The sequence below is a fragment of the Rhagoletis zephyria genome, unplaced genomic scaffold (assembly GCF_001687245.7).
Source record: "Rhagoletis zephyria isolate East Lansing unplaced genomic scaffold, Rhagoletis_zephyria_1.1 Rzeph_scaffold_00016, whole genome shotgun sequence".
Lineage (NCBI taxonomy): Eukaryota > Metazoa > Arthropoda > Insecta > Diptera > Tephritidae > Rhagoletis > Rhagoletis zephyria.
In genome coordinates this window covers 245,133-269,116 of record NW_016157100.1, presented here as the reverse complement: position 1 = coordinate 269,116, position 23,984 = coordinate 245,133, and the positions used below count along the sequence as shown (strand labels likewise).

General features: G+C 34.3%; 1 protein-coding gene across 1 annotated transcript in view; it reads right to left on the bottom strand.

The window, feature by feature from the left end:
* sqa (spaghetti-squash activator) overlaps nucleotides 1-23,984 on the bottom strand; it is a 138,637-nt gene that overhangs the window by 17,728 nt on the left and 96,925 nt on the right. The window contains exons 2-3 of the mRNA XM_017612802.1: nucleotides 13,037-13,127; nucleotides 12,450-12,653 (exon numbers count right to left, since the gene is read on the bottom strand). Coding sequence (XP_017468291.1) covers nucleotides 12,450-12,653; nucleotides 13,037-13,127 — 295 coding nt within the window. The remainder of the gene's footprint in view (nucleotides 1-12,449; nucleotides 12,654-13,036; nucleotides 13,128-23,984) is intronic.

The following is a 23,984-nucleotide window of genomic DNA, read 5'->3' as shown; positions in this document are numbered from 1 at the left end:
ACCTATGTTTAAAGTTGAGCTCTAGCCTGAAAACAAACCTCTGGGCAAAAACGATGTGCATCCAATTTATAAATTACAATATCTGCTGCATCGTAGGATAACTGTGGAAGAACCGCATAAGAGAAATGGCCCTGTACAATGCACCAAATGCCAGGAGTATGGTCATACTAGGTCTTACTGCACGCTTCGCTCAGTGTGCGTAGCTTGTGGAGAGCTACATGTCTCTGCCACTTGCAAATCAAACAAAGAAGACCCGCGCAAAAAAATGTGGTAACTGCGGTGGAAATCACACAGCAAACTACAGAGGCTGTCCAGTCTATAAGGAGTTAAAAAACCGGATCAACCAACGCGTGGCTTCCATACGTACTCATAATGTACCGAATGCCTTTGTACCCTCCCAAACGAATCCTGACGTCCTCTTCGCCAAAAGAGCCACGTCGCCAACAGTTCTATCAAACACCGTCAATGGCGTCTCGTTTGCAAGTGCCTTAAAATCAGGCTTAGAAAACCGTGCCCCTACAAAAACTGCACCTCAAGTTGCGCCGCAAGTACAGCATCCCCATGCACAATATGGTAAACAATCCAATATCGAAGCTATGATAGCGTCGATGCAACAAAGCATGATGAATTTCATGACTTTCATGCAAAACACAATGCAAGAACTCATGCGAAATCAAAATACGCTGCTCAACCTGCTTGCTACTCAGCAAACAAATAATGACCTTACTTAAAATAGCCCTCTGGAATGCAAATGGCATTCCTCGCCACAAACTAGAGCTGTCAAAATTTCTTAAGGACAAGGAAATTGACATAATGCTCCTTGCTGAAACACACCTAACTAATAGATATAATTTTGACATTTCGGGATATACCTTTTATTGCACGAATCATCCAGATGGAAAGGCGCATGGCGGAACTGGTATTTTAGTCAGAAACCGGATTAAACACCATCATTTGACTGGATTTGCCGAGAATTATCTGCAAGCAACATCAATATGCGTACAAACAAAGCAAGGTGATATTACGCTGTCCGCGGTTTATTGTCCCCCACGTTTCACGATAACAGAAAAACAGTTTATGGATTTCTTCAGTTCGCTGGGAGAGCGCTTCCTTGCTGCAGGTGATTATAATGCGAAGCACCCTCACTGGGGCTCACGCTTGTCCAACCCTAAAGGCAAGCAATTATATAACGCGCTTATATGTAGAAGAAACAAACTCGATTACGCTTCTCCTGGAAAGCCTACATATTGGCCGGCAGACCCGCAAAAGTTGCCAGATTTGATTGACTTTGCGGTGACAAGGAAAATTCCTCGCGGCCTTATTAGTACAGAATCAGTTGCAGATCTCTCATCAGACCACTCATCTGTACTTTTCACCTTGTGGCATCAGCCGCAAGAAAAAGAGTCACCCTATATGCTCACGACAAGGGCTACAAATTGGTTAAAGTACTCGTATAAAAAATATATCAGTGCGCATATAGACCTCGATCCAAATTTAGATACGCCAACCGATATTGAAAACTCCATAGCCGCTCTTGAATCTACATTTAGAGCAGCCGCTAGCATTTCCACACCCCAGAAAGGTTATGTGCAAAATAAAAAATATAATTTAACCAATAGGAAAATTGAAATGCTTGTCTTGGAAAAACGACGCCTACGACGGATATGGCAGACTCATAGATCACAAGCATCAAAACAACTGCTCAAGGCGGCCACACATGCACTGACGAGAGCCCTCAAGAACGAGGAACAGTACGCACAGTACCGGTACATCCAAAAGCTCTCACCGACTAGCACAAAGCACTCGTTATGGAAAGCACACCACAAGCTAAATGCGCCAATAGAGACTGAAATGCCAGTACGGGACCACAATGGCAAATGGACTCGGAGTGACGCAGAAAAAGCAAACACCTTTGCTTCTCATCTAAAAAATGTTTGTAGGCCAAACCCCGCAACTAATAATTTTCAACTTCCACCCGTACCCAATGTGTCAAAATTTGAGCCGCTGAAATTTGTACCTGAAGAAATTTCAAAAGTAATTAAGGATCAACTGCAACCAAATAAGGCCCCTGGGCACGACTTAATAACCCCAAAAATGATTATTGAGCTACCAAACTGTGCTGTACTTTGCATCTGTATGCTATTTAACGCAATCACTAAACATTGTCATTTCCCTCACCAATGGAAAAAGTCGACTATTGTGATGATACCAAAGCCCGGAAAGGACAAAACGCCCATCAGCCTGCTACCGTGTATGTCGAAATTATTCGAAAAATTTCTTATGCTGCGCATCTCACCACATCTGCAAGCCCGCAATATAATACCACTTCACCAATTTGGCTTCAGGGAAAAACATGGAACAATCGAGCAGGTAAATCGCATAACAACCGAAATCCGAACAGCGTTTGAAAAGAGGGAATATTGCGCTGCAATATTTCTTGACGTCGCCCAGGCATTTGACCGCGTCTGGCTAGATGGTCTTATGTATAAAATACAAATGCTACTCCCACAAAGCACACACAAACTGCTTAAGTCATACCTTTATAATCGAAAGTTTGCAGTTCGATGTAACACCACCATTTCTGAAGCCCATGCAATCGAAGCTGGAGTGCCACAAGGCAGTGCCCTTGGCCCGATGTTGTATGTCTTATACACCGCGGATATTCCTACAAACGACCGCCTGATAATGTCCACTTTTGCCGATGACACTGCCATAATCAGTCGCTCCAAGTGTCTACAAGCAACTGTGCTCCTAGGCAATCATATGGAAGCTGTTGCCAATTGGCTCGCAAACTGGCGAATAAAGGTTAACGAGCAAAAATGTAAGCAAGTTACATTTACACTAGAGATGGGCAAAACGGTGATTTTACAATCACTGTGAAAACTGTTACTGTGATTTCCTGAAAGCAGTGACTTTAATCGGTGATTCGAATCACTATTTTAGAATTATGTGAATTTTCGATAGTACAGCTTGATACAGCCATTAAAAAAGCCAACGCAATAAGCACTCCATAATTTTATAATACCGTTATTAAAATTTATCGGCCTTTAAGCTAATAAATAGATTTTTACAGATTTGTAAAAAGTAAAGTGATTTTATTACAATAAAGCGAAACAATCCAAACCTAATATGTACATAAAATACATGAGACAAAACTTTGCGAAGATAGTACTTGTATCAAGCATGCTTTTGCCCTTTTAATGAAGATCTTAATTTAAAACTTTACGGCAGTACTGTTTACCAGTTACAGCGATTGATGCAATTGTGAATGGTTCAACAGTAATAGTGATGCCACACGTGGTAGAATGAAAAAATAGGAAAACGGTGATTTAATATTTTTAATCACTGTGATAAACGGTGACTTGAAAATCGCTGTGAAAAAGTCGCCGATAGTGATTTTTTGCCCATCACTAATTTACACTGAATAAGAGTAACTGTCCGCCCTTGACTTTAAACAACGTACAAATACCACAAACCAATCACGTCACTTACCTAGGGGTCCACCTGGACAGGCGACTTACTTGGCGAAACCACATAGTGGCTAAAAGGACTCATCTCAAGCTGAAGGCTAATTCTCTCCACTGGCTTATTAACTCTCGCTCACCCCTGAGTCTGGAGTATAAAGTGCTTATTTACAATACAGTTTTAAAACCGATATGGACCTATGGATGTGAGTTATGGGGAAACGCGAGCAGCAGCAACATCGAAATCCTTCGTCGTGCGCAATCTAAAATCCTTCGAACAATCACCGGAGCACCTTGGTATATGCGAAATGAGAACATTCACCGCGACTTGAGAATACCAGAAGTACGAACCGAAATAGAACAACAGAAGACGAAATATGTATCGAAGCTTTTAGCGCACCCAAATCATTTAGCAAGATCTTTATTGCGTGTCAACAGGACCTCAAGACTACGTAGGAATGACTTACCAGCCCAGTCGTAATCTTTTCTTAGGGCCAGTTAAGAAAATACTCATCCCAACTAGGGGATGTAAATTAAGTGAATAGATTAAGATTCGAAAACTTATTGTTAGGCTCTTAGGCAGGGCAGATTCAATAAATAAAAAAAAAAATTAAAAAAAAAAAAAAAGTACTAGTTCGTTTTTGCCAAAAACGAACCAGTCCGATAATAACTAGTTCCGCACCAGTCCAAAGCAGTGAAATGTGGTACTTTCACTAAACTATTCTATTTTAAATTTTAAAAGCAGGGAAGGTAATTATTATAAGTAAAATAATTTAAATCAGCATTTAATCATTATTTTATGAATTATTATTGAGTTTTATTTTTTCGCTCAAACGGAAATGATTATTATTTGATTTTTTTTTTGGGATTACAAATAATGATTATTTTATGTTTATTATTTCAGTTTTATTTTTCCACTTAAAAATAATGATAATTTATAAAATTGAAAAGTCCATAAAGACGCAACCTACTGAAATTTTTACCTGAAAAGTTTGGGTCTTATTCCTATTATAAGGGTGCGGCTACTCTCAAAAGGATACGTCGGTAATTACGCTGGTATAGTTTTTGAGTTGCTTAACAATCATTATACTAGTGATTCCATAAACAAAGGCCAAGATCCTGAAGGACAATTGAGAAAGGCAATGCAGTTGCAGAAAAAGAGGCATTTAAAAAAAAAGTGTCAAAATAATTACCACTTTCTCACAAAATTTATTCAAAAATGCAATCCACGAGAGCTACCTTTTTTTTAAGAAAAGACAAATTAATTTTTTTTTATGCAATCCACTACAGCTACCTTAATACAGTCAGTCAATAAAGGTTAGGTACAACGAATTTTTTACAATACGGGCAACTATTTTTTTAATATTTTAGTTTTCGGTAATTTTTTATAAAAATATGGTCAATTCTACAACAAAATCCAACAAAATTTAAGAAAATTCTGCAAAATTTCATCAAAATAATTCACTTTCTATTTACGCTCTCTAGAAAAAGTTTTTTAGCCCATTCAATTTTAGTATAATGAAGTGCAAGTATGAGGAAGCTAGGACTTACCAAACAACAAAAAAAAAAATTGCTAAATATCAATGGTAAGTTCTAGCTACCTCAAACTTGCACTTTGTTATACTAAAATTGAATGGGCTAATAACTGAGTACTTAACTTTTTTCTAAAGAGTGTAAATTGCAATACTTGGATGGAAGTTCGCAGAGTTTTCTTTAATTTTGCATAAGGTTTGGAACTCTGATTTATGGGGTTTTTGGTGAAGAATTAACCATATTTTTATAAAAAATTAGGGGGAAAAAAATATTTAAAAAATAGTTGCCGGTATTGTAAAAACTTCACTGTACCTAAACTTTATTGACTGACTGTATATCTTATTTAAGTTAAGTACGACAAAAACTTTCGAGGTACTTCATATACATATAAGCTTAAAAAGAACTGAATTTACTTAAAAATCAATATGCTTAAATTTAGACAAGTAAGACAAAGTGAACTAATATTTTTACTTTTAAGCAGAACGCACTTTTGTTTTTTACTTACTTCTTAAGTTTAATACTACTACTACTACTAATGTGGTTTATAAATTATTAATAAATGCGTTTAAACATTTGTGATGGTATTGTCCTTCCTTCAACCGATCGTATTTAATATAAAAGGGAAATGTTTCAACAAGCCTGATTAGAAATATATATCTAAGGTGACGAATTTATAACAGGTTGGGAACTACACATAAAAAATGGATGCAGATCGAACTAGATCTCATCTGTCGAATTAGGAACTGGTTTGGAACTAATGAAAAGGGGATGCAAAACGAACTAGATCTCATCTGTCGAATTTGCAACAGGTTCGGAACTATAGAAAAAGGGATGCAAAACAAACTAGATCTTATCTGTCGAATTTAGAACTGGTTCGGAACTAGAGTCAAAGGGATGCAACGGGGGACAATTGACACTTCCTAGGACATCGCAATGTTAAATTCGCCAGTCGCTAGCATGCAAAAGAGAATTAACGCGTACTAGTCATGGTTCCAAACGCACTAGAACCGAACCAGTTCCGCACTAGTTCGTTTCCCTACAGGGATATTTGTTATCGGTAAATATATCGATTAATCAGCATATATGTATTGTTATCGGTACCATGCTAAAATTATTGGATATTTTTATCCATAACTTCGCATAACCAAAATCGGTAAGCATTCTTTTCCAAATACAAAAAAATGAGAAGTAGAATTGTCACTGTAGTTTGATTATATCTAAATGCAGTAACAAATATATCGGTTACAGCAAAGAGAAATAAATCAATAATATAAAACGCATAAAATTGCAAAAATATAGTAAAACATATCAGCAACGATATCAATAACTATAACAAAAATAACAAAAAACGATATTGATGAAAATATCGATGATTGCAACCAAAAAATTTATTGCTAAAATCATAAATGTATTTGAAGATAGATCGACTTAGTTAAAGGGAAATAAATAATCAATAAAACTAACTAAAAATAAATCGGTAACTATATCGGTAAGAGTTTTGCAAAAAATAAATAATAAAAATAACATAGAACACATCGACAACGCTATCGATAACTATGTCAATGAATACGAATGCAATGCTATAAAAACAATATTGGCAATTAAATCGATAATTTCGCCGCAAAAAAATGTTAGCACGAGAATTTTACCAATAAATATAACGACTATTGCAAAAAGAAATAAATCGGAAGTAAAAAAATCAAAAACTATATATGTATATCGCTAAGTATATCGAAAAAAAATATCGCAAAAACATATCGACAACGATATCGATAAGTATGTAAATGTAGATATGGAAACTGTATCGTTAACAAAATCAAATCTGCTGAAGGAAAAAATTTCGGAAAAAAGTGTACCGCTTTTGTTGTTACTACACACACATCGACGGCTTAGCTGTTTCCACTTTGAGGGCGACTGTTGATATCAGCTCAAGTACAATTGTGGTTTCTCAGTTCTTCGGAAAGCGTGCTTTCAAACTTCCAATTATACTCCTGTCAGGCCACAAACTGCGAACTGCCTTCAGGTGCAAACTCGTATGCACTATTTACCCCCAAAACAGCAAAAGTTAGAATTTGTTTGCGGACTTGCGATGCTTTCAAAAGTTATTTAAACAATAAAATTTTGGTGATGAGCTTTAACGCCTTAAAGCATGCTTATCCCTTAGTGAAGGCCACCGTCCTCACAGCAGTTACGCAGCAAGAACTCAACAACAGCTTGTAGCTGCAGCAGTCTATTGGGAAAACTTTCAATAAACTTGTTGCAGCTAAAATACATGTAAGAGTAAACAAAAACAGATGCATATGTAGCCAAAAGTATGTGTATGTATGTAAATGTATGACTGTAGGTCTGTAGCAGTTCGTATGCCAGGCCAAGAGCTCATTTATGTTGCGTTGCCAAGCAGCACTTTTGTGCAAAAAGCAATCTGCAGCTGGTAGTTGAAAAGTTATTCAACGCTTTATTTGTGCTGACGAAACTGTTTTACTCAGTACGCGATGAGTGCATACATTTAGGCGCTTCAAGCAGCATCAAACTATCTAAATTTGAATGCTATGCTTGCAAAGGTATGTTTTACTTGTTGCTTGCTTAACTAGCCCACAGCTGTGCTCCCAAGGTCTGTTTGGTTGGACTAAATATTTACTTCTTTTTCGAATGCCACGAATTAGTTTCTCCTGCAGCACCAGACATGCGAGTACATCTCCTTATCTTCACTTTGTATTTTCTTTTCAACACTTTAATAAAATAAACAATTTATTTTACTTACAAAAATGTTGACACTCCAAAGCTTAAACTAAGGTGGGCGGAAATTTTAGCACCAAAATCTCAACGACCCCCTTACCTATATACCTTCTTGCGCTGGAACATGCCATTCAGTAGTATGCATGCATAAATATGTTTCATTGCAACTTTGTTTACGCATATTTTGACACAACTTACAACTTGCTGTCATTGTTGTTGCCATTCGTTGTCTCCAATATGGTGAGTGTTTCGGAATTTTGTTATCAATTTAAGTTACCATAAATTATTAGTATGAACCACAAACGGCAAGCTAGCTTGACAGGTAGTTAGGCAGGCAAATTGCACGCAACTTCTGAGTAGCAGCAACAACAATAGTGGCGACAAAAGAGGCACTGCTTCTACATCTCAATCTGGTTTATCAACAGCAGCAAATATTAAACACTAACATCAAGTATGAAGTGTGAAATATGTTTTACGAAGTGTCTAGTCCATAAAACTGCATTGCAGTAAAGTAATTAGAACCCTTCGTCACATACAGGTTTATGTAGCCTGCTGCTAGGCACTTGGTAATTTTTGGTTAATAAATATGTTTTTAGACATACATATGAATGTACGCATAAATTGCTTGTGGATGCCACTCTTATGCAACTTTGGTACTTTGTAAAAATGGAAAAGGCTATTAAAAATTTGATGTCACACATTTAAAATTTGCATGACCCTATAAAACTTTAATGAAGCAACGGTCAGTTAAGCAGATTTACCGAGATGTTTAAAAATTCAAACACTGTATTGGATAGGTTGAGATTGCTTCTTTTGAAGGTGGGTGTAATATTTTAGAACTCAACTACAAACAATAGCTACTTGCAGCTTTGGTCTTGCAAATATTGAGTTATTTTTGACATGGTTATTTTTTGCAGCAAATTAAAGATTTTTTGGATGCCATCTACGGACACATAAGAGAGGTAAAAGCTGTCGTCTTAGGCAGAAACGGCAATATCGTAGCTGGAACATCGTGCACTTCCATACTCTGCAATAGATGCTAGCCGCAGCTCAACAAAATGTCAGGCCCAATGTATTCTTAAGCAGCATAATAAGTTCACCGCAGTTCCAATGTAGCTACATATTTCCAGTCGTAGAAGGAAAATGAAGATTTTACGACAGCCGAAAAAGCGGCCTTGATCGGGACCGAGAGGCGGGAAAAAGTGGCCGTAAAAACCGTCAGTAGTGATACTTCTCCCTAGCGAACCCCACTATTCAAGGGTTAGGTGTAGCTTATATCTTACTTTGGTTACTATTTAATAAGTACAAATACAACAAATAAAACTGATGGTAAAATTATTCACGCTACTCGCTTTGACGGTATTAACGAATTTATTATTATCACTTCCTCTTTTAGGGTTATGGTTTCTTTTTGGGCACCCAAGCAGCCTTTCTTACACTGAATTTGCACATATTAGATATCAAAGCTGGTATAGGATTCCTTCGTTGCCCTAAATGCTTTTGGAGCTAAGCATACAGTACTAATGAACAGGCAAACTGGCTAGCAAAATACGGAGCTACCATAGTATTCCATAGTCCGGAACCCTCCTGTGGCCTAACCAAAGCTTTTCTACTTCAGGTAATTTTCGCAAGATATTTTCATTTTAAGTTTGCGTTATGAATGAAAAAAATCAAGCTTTAACAAGGAAAATGTTGCTCAAACGCCATGGGCGAGGATATTAGTAACATTCTTTACTACTTTACACTTTACTTCACAACATTCTTATTTAATCCGTCCGTTTATATGTATATTTATGTTTATATTAATATTCATATTCATATTTATATTCATATTCATATTCATATTCATATTCATATTCATATTCATATTCATATTTATATTCATATTCATATTCATATTCATATTCATATTCATATTCATATTCATATTCATATTCATATTCATATTCATATTCATATTCATATTCATATTCATATTCATATTCATAATTATATACATACATACATAGTTTGCATGAACTGAATTTAAAAAATATTACAAAAAAACAATTTAGTTGCAAAACCTACAAAAATCGTCTACATATATGTATGTACATGTATGTTCGTATATGAAGCAAATAACTGAATGTGCAAAAATTAAAATGAATATGAGGATGAGCAGAAACGAGATATTCAAGTTTTCTTTGCACTCACGTGCCTAGCTGCCCATTTATGTATGTACATACATACGTTCAGGTGTCTAAGGAGTCATTCAGAAAACTTTTCTAAACAGCACACCTGTGAATTGAATGTCTTCAAAAACTTATTCAACTGCAACCACAGCACAATCAGAAAAGACTTGAAACATGAGTTTAAAAAGCAAGAGTTTTACAATAAAAAAATATGCACTAAACTTTTCAAGTGTTCTATGTACATATGTATGCCTCTATTTACATAAATAGTACAAGCATATTTACATAATACGAAAATTTAGCAGGTGCTGAAAGCAAATATAGAAGAAAGAGTTCAAGAAGACTTCTGTGTGAGAATGCATTGCGGAAATGACAATAAAAACATGCTTATGTGATAGAATATAGAAATTGAATAACGAGAGAAAAAGTTTGCTTAAAGGATAAAGTGGAAAAACTTTGCAGAAAAGAAAAAAATTGAATGAAAATAGAAAACAAAAAATCACCGAAAATGTAATAGAAAAGTGAATTTCGCTATGAATTTCTACAATTCAAGAGGGTTAAAAAATAGTACGGCAAACTTTGCTTGTAATTGTCAGCAGTAGCTAAAAGTGAAGAAAAATAGACACGGTGGAAAAGAATAAGAAAAAAACGAGTGCTTCGATATTATGTCTGCATGACACGCGAATATAAAATGAACTTTTTAGAACTCATCAGTTTTAGAAAATATACTATACTGGCACACATTGACATAAAACTTATGCAGTAATTTGTGAAAGCGATTTTTAGCAGAAAATATTGCATGGATCGTAGAGAAATTTTTGAAAGTGGAAGAAGCAGCAAACATTTTTCTTTAAGGAGTAGTAGATTAATGTAGAATTTTGATATGCAAATAGTGTTACAGAGAGGGATGAAATTTCACAGCATCCAGATTAGTATCCTGCAGTGGTATACAGACGACTTGAGCACTGCCGAAGGCATATGAGCAGGCGTCCATGACTAGAGATATACTGTTATCGATACCCACGCATATTTTAGGATCTGTACCAATAAGAGGATTTTCACCCTCAGTGATAGCAGAATTCAGAGCTCTCTTAAAATTGTTTTTTCTTTTTTATAAATTTAATTTTGAGACTTTTCGAAGCTAGCAACCCTATTTTAAAATATGCACACATTAAAGGTTTTCAAAAACAGCTTTTGTTTGATACCTACTTTTGAAATTTTAACTGGAATATTTATGTGGAAAATTCCTTTTAAAGATTTCTATTTTCAGGGCAATTCTGGCTAAGATAATTAAAAGTCGTTTGTAAGACAATTGCAATAAAGTTGACAAGATGGTTTGAAAGACTTTGTTTATTCTGGCATGAAAGTATTACGAAAAAAGCTCCCTTGCCAACTTTCTCGGTGAAAAGCTCTCTCGACAGACAGCACTTATATGCCATTTTGCTCGCGTTGTTCCAACAGTCGTAATGGTCGAGTGAGCAAAGTACTGGTGGGCGATTCGGAAGTGTCGAGGTCGAGTAGTCGGACAGTGGATTTATTTTATTTTATTTTAATGAATTTTCCCCTTTTTAAATAAATTTTGTTTCTTTTTTTTAGTTTTTAGATGGTATTTTTTTAATAAAAAAAGGTTTTTTTTTTTAATTTGACTTAATTTTCGGGAACATATATTTTTTTAAATATTATTATATTTTTTTAATTTAATTGTCTTAAAATTTTTAGATTGTATTGTTTTAAAAATAAGTTTTTCTTTAAATTTCATTTTAGTTTTAGGAACTTATTTAATTGTATTTTTTTTATTTTAGATTTTATTGTTTTAAACAGGAAAATCATTTTTTTTTAATTTATTTAACTTATGAAAACATTTTTTCCTTATTTAATAATTTTTTTTTAATTTCCTTTTTTTGTTTAATAAAAATTTTAGGAACTGATTTTAATTTAATTTTAATAGTATAATTTTTCTCCTTTTTGAATTTAATTTTCAGAATATATTATTTTTAAAAGAAAAATATTTTCTTTTCATTTCATTTAATTTTTAGGAATTTATTTTATTTTTCTCTGGTTTTGTTAAATTGCTTAATTTTTTAATTTAGCCTTCTTAAATTTTTTAGATCCTATGGCTTAAAAAGAAAATATAATTTTTGTTCATTTATTTTATAGGATTTTATTTTCTGAATTAAAAAAAGTTTTAATTGAGTTCACATGTTTTTAAAAGTGTTTTCATCTGGTACCTAAATGTGGACTTAAATTAACTTTTTTTGACAAGAAGACGTTTTTCAAATGAGACCAATAAAAACGGACAGGGCTTCATTCTATCGGTGTTGTTTTTTTGTTATTAATGAAAAAAATCCTCCAAGCAACTATTGCCTTTTCACTAAAAATTGTATAAACAGGTTGAGAATTGCATGCCTGTGCTATGCGGCAAACGAAATCTTTCGCTGCTTATTGGTTAACTTAAGAACAGCGGAGAGCAACGGTGAGAGAGGGCGCGATATTTCTTACGATACAATAATTCCATAATGAAAAAAATCTTAAAATTTCTACTTACAATTCCAGCACGACGCACATCATTTTCTGATACTCATACGCCGCATACAATTGTATGATGAGGTGATGTTGTAGGGAATTCATAATTTCCACTTCTCGCTCAACATTGCGACGATCTTCACGCTTGGGGATGGGCACGAATTTAGCGGCCAACTTCAGGCCAGATGTCTTCTCCTGGCATTTGTAGACGGTGCCGAATTTGCCTCTAAGGGTAATGATTATGCAATGTGTATATAAAATTAAATTAGTTATGGTCGAAGAAAGCGGGCAATTGAAAGAGCTACGCTCCAAGCATAATAAATATCTAAAATAGCAAACTCATAACCTTCATGTGCAGTTTAATGCTTAAAAATAATTGTAAAATTTTAATATTTTTCTTAATACACACTAAAAACGATTTCTTAACTGTCTCAGTAGCATCATTTTGGCCACTGAACTACTCCTTAACGTGCAATAAATTTTGAAAAGAATTTAAACCGTGTTTATTTGGCACGTAATAAAGTTTAAGCTCTCGTTAATTTGTGCAATGAAAATTTGTAATTTTTATTTTTAACTAGCGTATTTTGTAATTGTTTGCACTCGACTCACCTGCCCACTTCACCGAGCACTTCATATAATTCATTCGCATCGACGCCACGTTTGATGGTCACGTCACGATAGGGAAATGCTGGTTCAAGTTCTGCAAAAAGAAAATAGAAAAAGTTGATATGAAATATTTTAGTGAAGTACGTACTTGCAAAAGTTGATGAAAGAGTAATAGTAGTGGTACTTTAATGTTCAATGGAATAGGAAGAAGAAGATGACGTGACTAGAGTCTGCTATTCGAAGTAGCTGTTCGTTTTGTAAATACATATGGGTGTTTCCAGCGGAAGGTCCACCACGACAAAAAAAAAATAAAAGTTGTATATCTAACGTATTTACGGGCCGATTCGTCTGCTTTTTAAAATATATACTGGCTATGTAAGTAGAATCATGTTTGCATAAAATGGTCTTCCTAGGTGGTGCCAAGGTCGAGATATTTCGAAAAACCGTATTTATGGTCCGATTTGGTTCGAATTTGGCGTATGTGGTTGAAACATAATAAATCATAGATTTCTAATAAATTGACCCTGAATTGGCGCTGAAGTCAAAATATAAAGTATATTCTACATAAAATACATGTTTTATTTGCGTTAAAAATTCATTTAAAAGCAATATTAACAAAAATATAACGATGGAAATTTATGTCACGTGACGCCACGTCACGTCACGTTTCACACTTGGGGTTGTAAAAGAGAATTGAAACAATTTGCATTAATTCAAAAAACTCTAAAAACAACTAGAATTGCTCCAAATCATATCAAAATAAGTTTCATCAAAATAGCCATCCACAATTCGCAGAGTTTTGCGATTTTGTAAGAAAAGAAAAAATCAACTTCCATTTTTTGTCACGTAACGACACTCTCTTTAAATGCTTATATTTCAGGACCAAGCAGTTCGATTGATTTCATTTTTCGGTTAAATATAGAGGTAATTATGTGCTGTACAATCGCCCAAAAAAGTTAAAGAAAACAAATGGTATTCGTTTTTTGTATCACATTGAAATCGTACGACTGTCACGTGCGCTACCATGGGAATGTCCATATGTGTGTAGGTACTCTTTAAAGCTCAAACTTCAAATTTGTGAAACGTTTAAATTAAAAGATTGCTTGGGCGCGAAATGCTTTCATTTAATTTTAAAATATTAAAAATAGTTTTGAAATCATATTCATACGCAAAAACCAGAAAAAGCTTGTTCTGAGAAAGCTTTCGATTGAAGTATGAAACTTTAATTTTTACCATTTACTTATTTATGGAAAAGTAACTTCGAAAATAAGGCTCAAGTGCTTTCTTCAAGATATTTATTTTTGGATATTACTGCCATTATAAATTGTATGGATACCGATAAGCGTACTAAACACCACGAAAAAATATTAATTTTTACCTTAAAGGAACTTTTTTTAAGCAAAAGAAACTTTAAGAGCTTAAGAAAGGCGAAAAAGTAAAAAAAAATCTGTAGAAAAGCTTTCGATTTATCTGAGCTTTTAAAATGCGTTTACTTAAGGCTCAGTTAGTCTAGACTTAATTTACGTAAGTCAACCTAATATATTGGCCAACGCAATAAACTTTTGTCCAGGAATTTTTCGATGTGGCTTATAAGCGACAAATTGAAGTGTTGAGTAATTATTGACGATTTCTTACGTAAATTAAGTTAAGCCTAGAGTAACTGAGCCTTAAACATGTTACGCTAAAGCTCACAAAGTTTAAAATATCTGTAAAATAATAATAAGCAACTTTTATTTTAATTTAAATGTGTTTTAAACGGTTTTGAAATCTGAAGAGCTTTTAAAATTATATGCTCGTTTGGGTAAATTCGTAAACGAAAAAGTTTTAAACTGAAAATTAAAATTTCGAACCTGCAACTTCCGCCGCATAACTGCACAAATAAATGATTCCTTAAAAACATGTTTATATTCGAAAATTTTATTGATCTTGAACATCTAACATCTGGTAGAAGTTAGTTGCTATTTCCTCATCAGACGTCAGCGACGACCAAAGAGAGCTTTTAATCACTGCATGTGCATATATAATTTAAACATGGCTTTAAAAAGCTTCCACCGCTGGACAAGTTTTCATCGTCATGGATTTAAGGCTTTGGGACAACATTGGTTATTGAAATTTTGACAGTTCAGTAAAAGTGTTTCGAGGTTTGCCAGTTTAAGGGAATACCTCTAAAATTTTTTTTATATCATTTGGAAATAGTTTAATAATCCCTTATCGTATTTATAGCCTCTTTCAAGAAAACTCTTTTAATATAAAACGAGTTTTTTGTTTTTAATTTATTGTAAAAACTCAGGGAAGACAAAAAGCCCTTTTCACTTAAATTTTTGGTGAAACTGGCAGTTAACATTTTACATCAATAAAAAGTTTGCTGCGTTTAAATTTAATGCGTTAATATATTTTGTTTTAGTCCTTCCAAATTTTAGCATTAAAAAAAAGAATATACGCTAAAGACACTATTTTGTATGCTTTTATGTTTTTTTTAGAATATAGCAGCAAGCTTACATAATTATTTTACATGCATTAGAATTAATACGTTACACGAAATTTACCAAGCGCGAAATTTACTAACGCTAATGCCATTTTTGGCCTTTTAGTCTTTTAGTTAGCAATTGATCGATAAATATAGTAGTTTCGACGCAATATCTATTTTCCTATAAATTTAGCCAATTAATTGCTGGCATTGACATGACGATGATACATCACATACAATCACAAACACACACACACACACACTTACAGAAATATCTTACACAAAACATCAGCACTCTCCCATACAAAAGTACGTACAAGACTTTGCCCTGTAATGACGCCATCATTTGTGGTTTGAGATAGGGAAATTCATTTGTGGTCGCTGTTGCTACACCACCGTCTAACTGACACAACGGTTATATGTACATACATATGTAACAAATGGTTTGTGGCGATATTTTGCTAAAGCAATTACAAGCAAATTAGCAAACATTTGTACGGAATTTCATTCACAGCGCTCGACAAAGTAGTGACGGAAATTTATTATTGGACATTTAATTGGCGGTCGAATTGTTTGAAGAGCAAGAAGAAGAAGGAGGTGACAAGAGTAGTAGTGAATAAGAGAGTGGTCATTGAGTGTTTGATGAAGATTAAAATAGCAAGATTAGTTATTACCAGAAAACAAATTTTTTGGAAGAATATAAAAACGAATTCATTTTTGCACGATTTTTATTCATTAAAGCCTTCAGAAATATGTTTCTTATTATATTAACGGATTCGGTTCTCATGTGAATCAAAAAAGCCAGCCTGCTCTAAAATTATCTAAGTGGTAAGCAGGAACGCCTAAAAACAGGCAATACCAAGTTACTTGTATATCACACAGCCAGAATTGACTGATTCCTATTGCATAACTTACTTTTCATATTGCATACTCTTAGGCATCAACGTTTTCGGTTTAGAAAATTTTTGAAATAAAAATTTAACGTAGCGAATCCCCAGTTGGTATCTGTTAAAATGTGTCCTTTTTAATAAATAAGCTTATGTTATTTATTTAAAGCGAGTTTTGCATGGAATAAAATTGTTTGGAATTTTTGCATATTTTTAGGCTGTGAAACCATAAAAATCAGGTAGTGGCTCTTGCAGACGGAGAAGCTAATTTAGTTGGTGTTTCATAAATTCTAAAACCTCACGAAGTAATCAGTTAGTATTGAATATAAATAAAAGTACTTGTGATTTTAATTGGCATATTATTGAAACATTTTAAATACATTCCAGAATTGTTGGCCTTTTCAACAGTTTTTTTTTCAGCAAGACGTTGTTGTAGAACACAAAATATGCACATACATACATACTTACATACATAAGTACTTACCTACTCATAAAATTTTCAAGTGTAAAAATTCGATTGTTTGAGAATACTTATTCAATTATCATAATATGTATGTCTTATGTACTTTAACACACAAATTGGTTTCATTGTTCGTACTGGAATATATTCTAAAGGCTTAATTTACTTAAGTGCTGCAACTTTTATATGAACAAACCACACTAGTGATATCTGTTCGAGCAGATGTTTTTGAGCATTAAAATACAGCCGCAATACTTACACACTTACATATGGGTGTTTCCATGAAAATGTCAACCAGGACTGAAAAAATAAAAACAAGACGAATTAATAAGAGTAAAATACTCGAATTTTTATATTATAGAAGTATTTCAGCTTATTGCAATTTTAAAACTCAAAAATTGAAGAGTAAAACTGAGTGTCTCTTCGACTCAGTTTCTCTACTGAAATTAACTATTTTCTCTTTCCTATTAACTAAACTAAGAGATTTTAAACATTACAATCACGATTGAGAGAAATAGAGATTGCGCCAATTGCGGTACCGCTAATCCGCTCTTTGTGATTTTGACAGAATGAGCTGTGTGCGTGACGTCATCTTGGTGCAATTGTTGAATGTGAGCATACGAAAAAACCAAAGTGCAATTTTAATATTTGTGCGTTAATATTTCGGCGTGGTTTTAAACAATTATTGAGACATTAAAGAGCAAAATGAAGCGTGTAGTGGCAAAGTGTAATAGTGAAAACAAAAGGAAAGCGTGCTATATAAGTTTTATTTTCGTTTCCTACGAACGCAAACCTGGCGAAAAAGTGGAAGCAGTTCTGCCGGCGAGCACATGCATTAAACACCAAATCGAGCTTTGTGCTATGTGTGTGAGCTATGAGCTTCTACATGGAACTATTTTGGCCTTTCCTTGGTGAATTGTAGTAGGTATATTTCCATGGTGAATGTAGACAGTTTCTGGTTTAGTTTGCTGGCAATGGCATCCAAACAAAAGCAGTTTATACAGTAAATAGATACATGAACTTCACTACCTACTTATTTTTGTTAGTACCTGTTTCTTTTAGTGTTGGTATAAGGTAATGCACCAGTGAATAAAGTCGCCAGGCGCTAATTCAAGCGGCATCTTACCGCGCTGTTACGTACCTAATACAAAACAGTGCCCAAATTATTATACATTTAAAAGTTAAGCTTAAATTATGTTACTAATGAATATTTGCTTCCAAAAAAGCTCATGCATCCTCTCGGAAATGGTACAAAAGTCATCAAATAAAAGCTGTGGAGTCAACAGCTGTGGAGTTTATGGTGGCTGGCTACCGTCCACAAATATAAATATGCACTCTGCATGGCTTTTTAAAATGGCATGTCCAAAAATTCACTTTGCTGCACACCTTCCTTTTGGTCTACATGAAATTGCAAATATTGTTAATACATCCATTTTTTCATGTGCTAAAAATTGTACTTATCTAAAGGGCTACATGTTCAAAATTATTGCTACGTGTTCCTAATTAATCAATCTTTGTATATTTATTGATTCCTGCAAAATTGGGACATGTAATATTAAAATTAACACATGTTTCTGCATTGTTTACATATTTTTATATGCGTTTTGGCATTTCTCTCTCGCAATTGCACCAAGATGACGTCACGCAAAAATTACGCTCAAAAATCCTCTCTCATTGGCGCAATCTTGTATTCTATCATTTTGCATTACAATTACATCTTAAAATCAAATTTGCAATAACAACTAACTATAAAAATGAGAAAAAGGAGAAGTTAGAGTTCGGTTAACGGTAATTTTTTGATTTGCTTCTGATAGTATTCTAATGTCGCGTACGTTATGCAAAAACATTGTTTGTCTATGTCATTTGTATATTGGCAATCGCAGGTAAAGATATACAGTAAAATTTTCTTTCCAACCGAAGTAAAACAAATTTTATTACCCTTTAAAGTTTGTCGCATACGTTATTGTAAGTACGAAAATTTCAATCAGATACATCAAAACCAATGTTAATTGCAAATTTTCCATTTAAATTATCTATTATTATAGTTGTAAAAGCAATGAAACGGTGGCGGGAAGAGTTCTCAATAAATACATTTTATTACTTACGAGAAAAATTGTCGAGTACGTTATGTCGCGTACGTTATTGTTTTTTTTGTAATATAAAACTAGCCAGAGACAATTTCTCTTAAAATATGAAAGGATTGTAAAGGTCCATTATTTAACTTAGTTTAGGAATTTTTAAAGAAAAGAAAAACTCCCATGATTCGCAGACTTACGCATATATGCGTGTTTCCATGAAAATGTAAACCGAAAATGCAAGCAAATGAATTTAAACGGCTTTATAACTTTAAATTTCGTATTCAGATGGCGGAAAAAGGTTTTGAAAAAGCGAAACGGTGGAGAGAAGNACTGACAAAATTTAATTTAGTATGTGTTACTAGTAAAAATATTGTATGGGGGAAAAATCTGTCGCGTACGTTATTATAATTTTTTTTTGTTAAAAACTAACCAGAGATAATTTCTATCAAAAAATGGAAGGATTGTAAAGGTACATTATTTAGCTTAGTTTAGGAATTTTTAAAGAAAAGAAAAACTCTCTCTCATGATTCGCAGACTTTCGCATATATGTATATGTGCCTTAAAACCACCTCTTTTTTTGTCGCGTACGTTATCACCTGGTTTTGAACGGATATTTTCCACACCAAAGTTTCGAGGCTGCTTATTTTTTTCTCAAACATAGTACCCTTTGGTTGCAACATAACCGTAATCTTTTTTTTTTAGTAACTTCTATTTTTGATAGATTTACGTTGCACTATAAGCGTACGAATGTCGCGTACGGCTGTATGGAAACACCCATATGTCTACGCAAATACTTCATTACCAATATTATGTATATCTTATCGAGCCCTAATCGCCAAAATAACGTAAACGACATTTTTTTCCAAAATTTCCTTTTTGATGCAGAAATATTCCTAGAGCATCTAGATGCATTTCTGCATCAAAAATAAAATTTTGAAAAAATGTCGCTTACGTTATTTTGGCGGTTAGGGCTCGTTATGTTAAATCGATTGCATTCATAAAATTTTTAAAACTCTTGATTAGGTTCGTTTTCAACAAAAATTTTATTTAGAAATATGCAGAGACTTAGTGAATACTTATGCACATATTTACATGCATACATATCCAATATTTCGCATTCCTAAAAAATTCTTTTCTATATAGATAATTGAACTAACTACTTTTTTAATTTTTTTCGTGGGCTCTGATGGAGAAAATGTAAGAAATGGTATTCGAACTCTCACAGCTTGAAAAACTTGTTTATTTTTAGGCTTTAATTTAGAATAAATTGAGTATTCTGTATCGTAAATTCGCAAACCTCGAACTGTATATAACATACATACTTACACACATTACGTACTCTCAGGCTTATTGATTCCTTTGTTCAATATTGCGTTGGTCCAAGAGTCTTACAACATAAATTGGTAGGAAGAGAGGTGTGTTAATGCTAATGCAGTCAGAAAGAATATGCACTACGTACAAAATATAGAGATCAGCGAAAATGTCAAAATTAAAAAAATTTAAGGTTGCTACCAGGGTTTGAAAAAATTATGTTTTTTTTTAATCGCAAAAATTATGTCAGAGTTATTAGATTTCAGGTCAAAACTTTGACGCATTTTTGAGGTTAAAGAAATTTAAATTTTTTCAAACCAAAGAATATGCACTAGGGTGGTCCTTAATAAATATCAGAAAGCAGGGAGAGATTTGTGCTCATTTCTAATAACGCAGCCAGAAATACTTAATATGCACTATGGTAGTCCTAACGTCATTTATTTTGTTTCAGGTACAAAATATAGACATAAACGAAAATTTCATAGCTAAAAAAATTTAAGGATTGCTACTAGGGTTCGAAAAAAAAGGATTTTTTTTAAATCGCGTAAATTCGACAAAATTTTTGCCTTTGACCAGCTATAACTCACCGATTTTATGAATTTACATTTTTAGTTTCAATACTATGTCATAATTATATAAATTTTAATTTTTCCAAAGCAAATCATCCTTATGTCGAAAGAAAGAATATGCACAAGGGTGGTCCTAACATTATGGGGCGCCATAATTTACGTGCATAATATAGACATCAACGATAATTTCAAAATTAAAAAAAAGCGTTCGAAAAAATTGATTTTTTTAAATCGCAAAAATTCGACAAAAGTTTTGACTTTATCCAGCTATAACAAAGCGAATTTATGAATTTATATGAATAAGTTTCAAAACTATGTAAAATTTATCAAATTTCAAGTCAAAATTTTGTCCATTTTGCGGTTAAAAAAAACTATAATTTTTTCAAACCCTGATGGCGGTCCCCTAAAAATTTGTTTAACATTTTGAAAGTTGGCGTGGATGTGGTGTACGTAGAAAAAAATTAAGGGATGCCTAATACAAACTTTAGATATTAATATTTTTAAGAACCACCCTTATATGGATTCCTATCTTCTATCTAATTACAACACTGAGGATATGTGGTTATTGAAAGAGAGTTAAGAATATATTTACCCAAGCTCCATGTTATATGATTCACATCATACAAACGAGTTTTAGAAGGCTCTGGTAGCAGAATGTAAGTGCAAATGACGACAAATCGTCAAAGCTAACTATTTAATTGGACCAGATACAGTGAAAATTGTCGGCGTTAGTAATCCTCTTTCGAGTAGCTTACGATATTTAGAAAACCTGAAAGGGACCGAAAATGAGATAACAGGGAGTCTCGTTACTGCCTTTCATGCTTCGGAATTACTATCAAGGAATTTACCCGTACCCACTCTGGTGCGAAATTCTGCAAGTTGAAGAGGCTCAGGAAAACAACGCAATACTGAGCCGCCTTAGCAAGGTTTTTCGCTGAGAAGAATACAATTTAAACCATAGCAGAATTAGCCTTCAGCCAACCTCACTTCCCAGGCTACACCCTTTCTAGTCTCGTCGCCACTTTTGGCAGGCAGTAAGGGAGAAAGCCCCCGGAATCATACCTTTGTACCTGCCTCCCACATATTTGGGTGCTTCTGCATCCCACTGGTTTCCGTGGACACGCATCAGTAGGAGGATCGTGTGCAATTAGCAGCAGGACGATTTCTTTAGCCTGATTTTTGCTGCCTGATCTTCTTATCTTTACAGCTCTACTGAGAAAATTAAGGCAGGCCTATGCCATCACTGGGCAGTTGCTTTCATTGAACTGTCTCTCGACTCATGCCCATTGTAAGCGAATGGTCTGGCTTCTACTCTGAAGAAGTGAGACAGTCTCTCATCTCTCCTCCAGAATGCTCTCTCTTCTCTCGAAAACAATGGATACTTGTGAGATGCTGTGCCATTTAGCACGCATGATACTCCCGAGTGGCTACCACCCTGAGTATCGTCTCCACGTTCTTCCATTACGTGGTTTTACAGTCTAACCCAATTACCAAGGGGTCATTTAGCCCTGTTGCCAGGGTAGTCGGTGTTTTAGAGGGTAATCTTTCCGTTATCCTTATGACTCCCTAAACGTACGAATGTCATTCGAGTCACTCGCAAGCAACACGAAACCAGAACAATGGAGAAATTATTTAAAAAGCTTGGCTTCGTTCTAAATAATTTAAAAGTATTTGTTTATCTCACCTTCCCCTCTTTCGTATCCTTTACTAAACTGCAAACTGTATTTGTTCATATTTGTATCACTCGCTATCATTTAAAGGAAGAACCCAATATACACCGAAAATTAGTTTCCTTATAAATTTTTATTAACCAAAAATGAATTTAATTCACAATAAATAGGTAATCTTTTTTTTTGTATTCATAGTAAATGCTCAAGATCCATAGTACCACCGCACTTAGGCCAATCACCTTGTTTGCTTTAACGCTATTGTTCGTACTGAAGTGCCACACTAGGGCAACAAAAGTAGATGTTTTGAATAAATTATGCTGCAATAACATGAAGAATTCATACAATTGTGAAATTATGCATCCCCACTTTTTCTGTCATTCTTACTCACATATGTGTGCATTACCTTCTATGCAGTTATTGTTGTTGGTGCTGTTGTGGTTGTCATGGTTAGTTAAGAGTCGCTTGGATATGTCGACATCGGTGAAAAGGAAGCTGTAGGAGGTTCAAGGAGATGAAGTAACAGACATATAAACATATACAAATGAAACTATAAAACAGAAGCTTGGAGCTTTGAAAGAAGTGGTTAAATATTAATTTTATTTTATTGGTAATAAAAATAGAGGGACTAGCAGCGCGGAGACAAAGTTGCAAGGGAATCATAGGTTCAAAAGGGATACGATTCAGTTACTGTCTGGTCTCTATGACTTGCAGGCGCGCTGTGTTTGTAGCCCCTGACCTAGTTCTATTCAAAAATTATGTAAAATGTAATGTGTCTAAAAAAGTGTAATGAGAGAAAAATAACTCCATTCAATGTTGATTTTCTAAGTGCCAATTTCTCTTTTAAACTTTTGCCTTCCTTATTTCTGTTCCATACCAGTTATGTACACAGTTGCTCCCCTCTCCTGTCCCCTATCTTGCGCAAATTAAATAACAACTTCATTGTATTCCCTCATTTTGTTGTCGTGTGTCATTCATGGACATTCATGCACTTGAGAATATTTCTCTATGAATAACTATACTTATATACAAATGTATGTATGTACACACTTCAAAGGTTGTACGTAATGCAGTAATAGTGTTAGTAGTACATACTGGTACATTCAGACAAGTGCATGTCCGAACAATGGAATATCGTAGAAAGAACGCTTGAAAAGCAGTGACTGTCAGCCAAAAGGATGCAGCACATTCATAACAAAAGCGCAGAGACTAAGTGGCTTAACAATTGTCAGAGAAGAGGATAAGCGGACAAATGCATGCAAAGCAACAAAATGAATGTGCTATGCACCTCAAGTTATGTAAGTGTGCTTGTGCGTGTGAGTGGGTGTGTTACTGAAAGAGGAAGTGAGTGCGAAAGGGAGTGAGTGGGTGAGTGATTGTGTATATCTTTTTTTTTTTGCTGCTTCACTGAGCAAAGTTTATGCAGCTGTAATTGAACTGGAGACACTATTGTTCGATGTACAGTGCCGGCTACTTGAATAGCACCACCTTTAGATCATAGATTTCCTTTTG